General features: G+C 46.9%; 1 protein-coding gene across 1 annotated transcript in view; it reads right to left on the bottom strand.

Annotated features, from left to right (window-relative positions):
• DNAH8 (dynein, axonemal, heavy chain 8) overlaps positions 1-3,124 on the bottom strand; it is a 272,357-nt gene that overhangs the window by 60,031 nt on the left and 209,202 nt on the right. Inside the window, exon 78 of the mRNA XM_005873788.2 lies at positions 1,023-1,141. Coding sequence (XP_005873850.1) covers positions 1,023-1,141 — 119 coding nt within the window. The remainder of the gene's footprint in view (positions 1-1,022; positions 1,142-3,124) is intronic.

Here is a 3,124-nt window from a genome sequence, read left to right as displayed (position 1 = left end):
AACGTGTTCAAGTGTCAGGAGTAGGCTGACCAGCAGGCACTAATTTAATGCCATCTGTGTTGCCTACTTGGAAGTAGGTTCTAAACACAATGACACATTAAATAACGTCATTTGATATTTTAAATCACAACTTCTACAGATTATAGTATTCATTAGGCAAAGATTCAGTTTTAGAATAATGGATAAAAGATAGACACATCTATTCCAATAAAACCTAGTAGCTCTTTCAGCCTCTGTAGGTCATGAGGTCACCGTTGCTGTGATCACTCGCAGAGAGTGACAACATCCAGGAAATAACTTTTTGTAAGAAATGCAAGCTCAGGTAGGGCTATAACATTGGGAAAGATAAAAACGACTCCAAAATTACCCAACATCTTTTTGTTAATCTTTTGATGGTTTCATCTGCCCCCAATGCCAACCTTGCCCACCAATCTAATCTCTCTCTCTCTCTCTCACACACACACACACACACACACACACACGCACACACACTCTAATATAGAAGCCTTCTTTAAGCTACTGGATATTAAGAAAATATGAAAAGTGGGAAGGAAAGAAAAAAAAAAGAATGTTCTTCCTTAACATCAATTTAAAACTTTTGCTTCTATTTTAATAGTCAAGCCTGCATTACACATTTCAATAGCGTAATATTTATGGGGGTTTTTTCTCAGATGAAATTGAATTTCAGCTTATAAACTAATTGCTTTATAACTTTGTGAGTTATATTTATTAAAGAAGTAAATTCAACAATAAATAATGAATAAAGGGAATAATAAAGCATATTTTTCATGTCTTTTGGCTAAAAGCACTATCATCAATACGTTGTCAAAACCTACCATTCCCTGCCACCACCATCATTTTATTTACTTGTCAAGGAACTAAAGAATTGCCATCCCAAACTGCAGTGTGAAAGCACCTACGTTGCTTATAATAACTACTGGGACACAGTGAAGTAAACTCCCCGAGGTGAGTTCCGTAATTTGACAATATGATGCCTCCAGCTCTGAGCTACCTCTTCTCACCTGATAAGTAAGAGTTTGTGGCAGGTATCCAGCGAATCGTTATATCCGTCAGGGATAATTTCTTCCTCTGGAGCATCTTTGTCAAACCAGCTTTTCCATCCCTTCTCATTACGCGATATCTGAAGTAAACAAGCCAATTAGCAAGCCACGGGAGTACATGGAGCTGAAATAATATATTGGGGAGGACACCGAATAACCCAGAGGGTCGTTCTCTCTAGGCACATCCTTTTTCAAATATAACCACGCATCTACATTTTTCTTCAAAATCAGTGACTCAAACAATGTGGAGATTACTATTCTCTTTCAGTTTTCCCACTGCTTTTCTCCACTTTCACTACAATTAGGACCATGAATCAATTACACTAAATGACTGGGCAGGAAAAAAATCACAGACCAGGGTTTCTCGACCTACTGACATTTGGGGCCAGTTATTTTTTGTGCAGGGCGCTGTCCTGTGCACTGTGGGATGTTTGGCGGTATTCCTCACCTCCACCCACTAAAAACCAGTAACACCCCTCCCCGAATTCGGGACAATCAAAAATCTCTAGACATTATAAAAGCTCCCTGTGGGAGGTTGGGGGTGGGGAGAGGAATGGGCACAAAGTTGCCCTGAGTTGAGAACCACTGATAGAGACCATTCTGATAAGCAAACCTCCAAATGGTGACCTCTACGTAACATACTGATAGATGGCACAGTCAAAACTTCCATGTTCCTAGTGACTGCTGCCCTGAGGCATTAGACGGGAGGAGGGAAGAGGTCTCTCCGGGAGCTGGTCCCGGGCACCTGCTCCTGCAGAGCATGGGGAGAGCTGCGGGGGTTTTAGAGGCATCACGGTGCTCGGTGAAGCTCAGCCCCGTGAAAACCAGGGACAGACGCTGCGTGATGGCGAGCCTGGCATCCGCAGGCGGCCTGGTTGCTTAGGCCGCGACAGCAAGCGTGTTTAAAGAGCAACAGGTCAGTCAGTGCTAACAGCAAACAGCAAGTCAGCACAGAGCAGAGGCTGCGTGCCACCCCCGAGCCTGGTCCTTTCTCCTCTATTCTCCCCGCTTTCTCCAGAGGCATCGAGAGGAATAGTTACCCAAAGCCCACAGTTTAATAGCAAAACAATGAACCCAGTTGCTCCAACTTTGTCCCTGGGACACTGAAAGGTGGAGGAGGATTTCTGAAATGTTTCACAGCTGCCGCCTTTCTCCGGGCTCCCCCCAGCTGGCTGCTCTCACAGAATCAGCTTGGCACACGGCCAGCAGGCCTAGATGCTGCTGTGGCCCACCCTACTGCCCTGGCCCCAGCGCACTGCCACTCACAGCGCCCCCTGCAGGCCTCCCCCACACTAGCGGCCAGAGAGAGGGAGACAAGAGGGTGTTTATTCCCAACCTTCCAGCTGCTGATTTTGACTCTTCACAGTAGCGCTCCCAACAGGCGAGCTGCACCTATCATGAGCAGTGGGCTGACTTCCAGCCCCTGGCTGCCCACCTCCATGTCCCACTCCTTTTCCTGGTCCTCTCTCCTAGCAAATAGTTTGTTAAACAGTTTGGCCTGAGAAGCCAAGGCGGGGCCCGCTGCTGTTCGAGGCTATTTTTGTTTCAATCGCTGGCACCACTCAGCTGGGAGACTCTCCCCTTCCTTCCCACAGACAGGCCAGCGCGGGCCGCCTGGTGGCAGGGCCTCGTGAGCTTCTGCGCTGTCCTGAGAGCAGCCCTTCCCCTCACACCAGGCCCAGCTCCGGTGTAAAAGGCTGCGGAGAAATAACGCTGCTGTCAGGAAAGAGCATGAGGTCCAATGACAGCTTCGCCCTTCATCGGCCGCGTGGAGACTCCTTAACCTCTTTGAGTCTCGGTTCTCTCATCTCTAAAGCGGGATCAACAATGCAATGAATACGCATCCATCAACAATTGAATCTAAAAAGCAAAATAAACAAGCAAGCAATCTAATGAACAAAATAAACTGATGAATAAAACAGAACCAGAGGCGTGGAAACATGGAACAGCCTGACGACTCTCAGAGAGAAGGGGAGGGGTGGGTGGGAAGAGACTAACCAAAGAACATGTATGCATTACCTGTGGACACAGACAATAGAGTGGTGAAGGCCAGGGGGGCGGGA

Source organism: Myotis brandtii, unplaced genomic scaffold (genome assembly GCF_000412655.1).
Source record: "Myotis brandtii unplaced genomic scaffold, ASM41265v1 scaffold420, whole genome shotgun sequence".
In the NCBI taxonomy this organism is placed as follows: domain Eukaryota; kingdom Metazoa; phylum Chordata; class Mammalia; order Chiroptera; family Vespertilionidae; genus Myotis; species Myotis brandtii.
The sequence above is the reverse complement of the archived record's forward strand: the minus strand, read 5'-3'. Positions and strand labels throughout refer to the sequence as shown.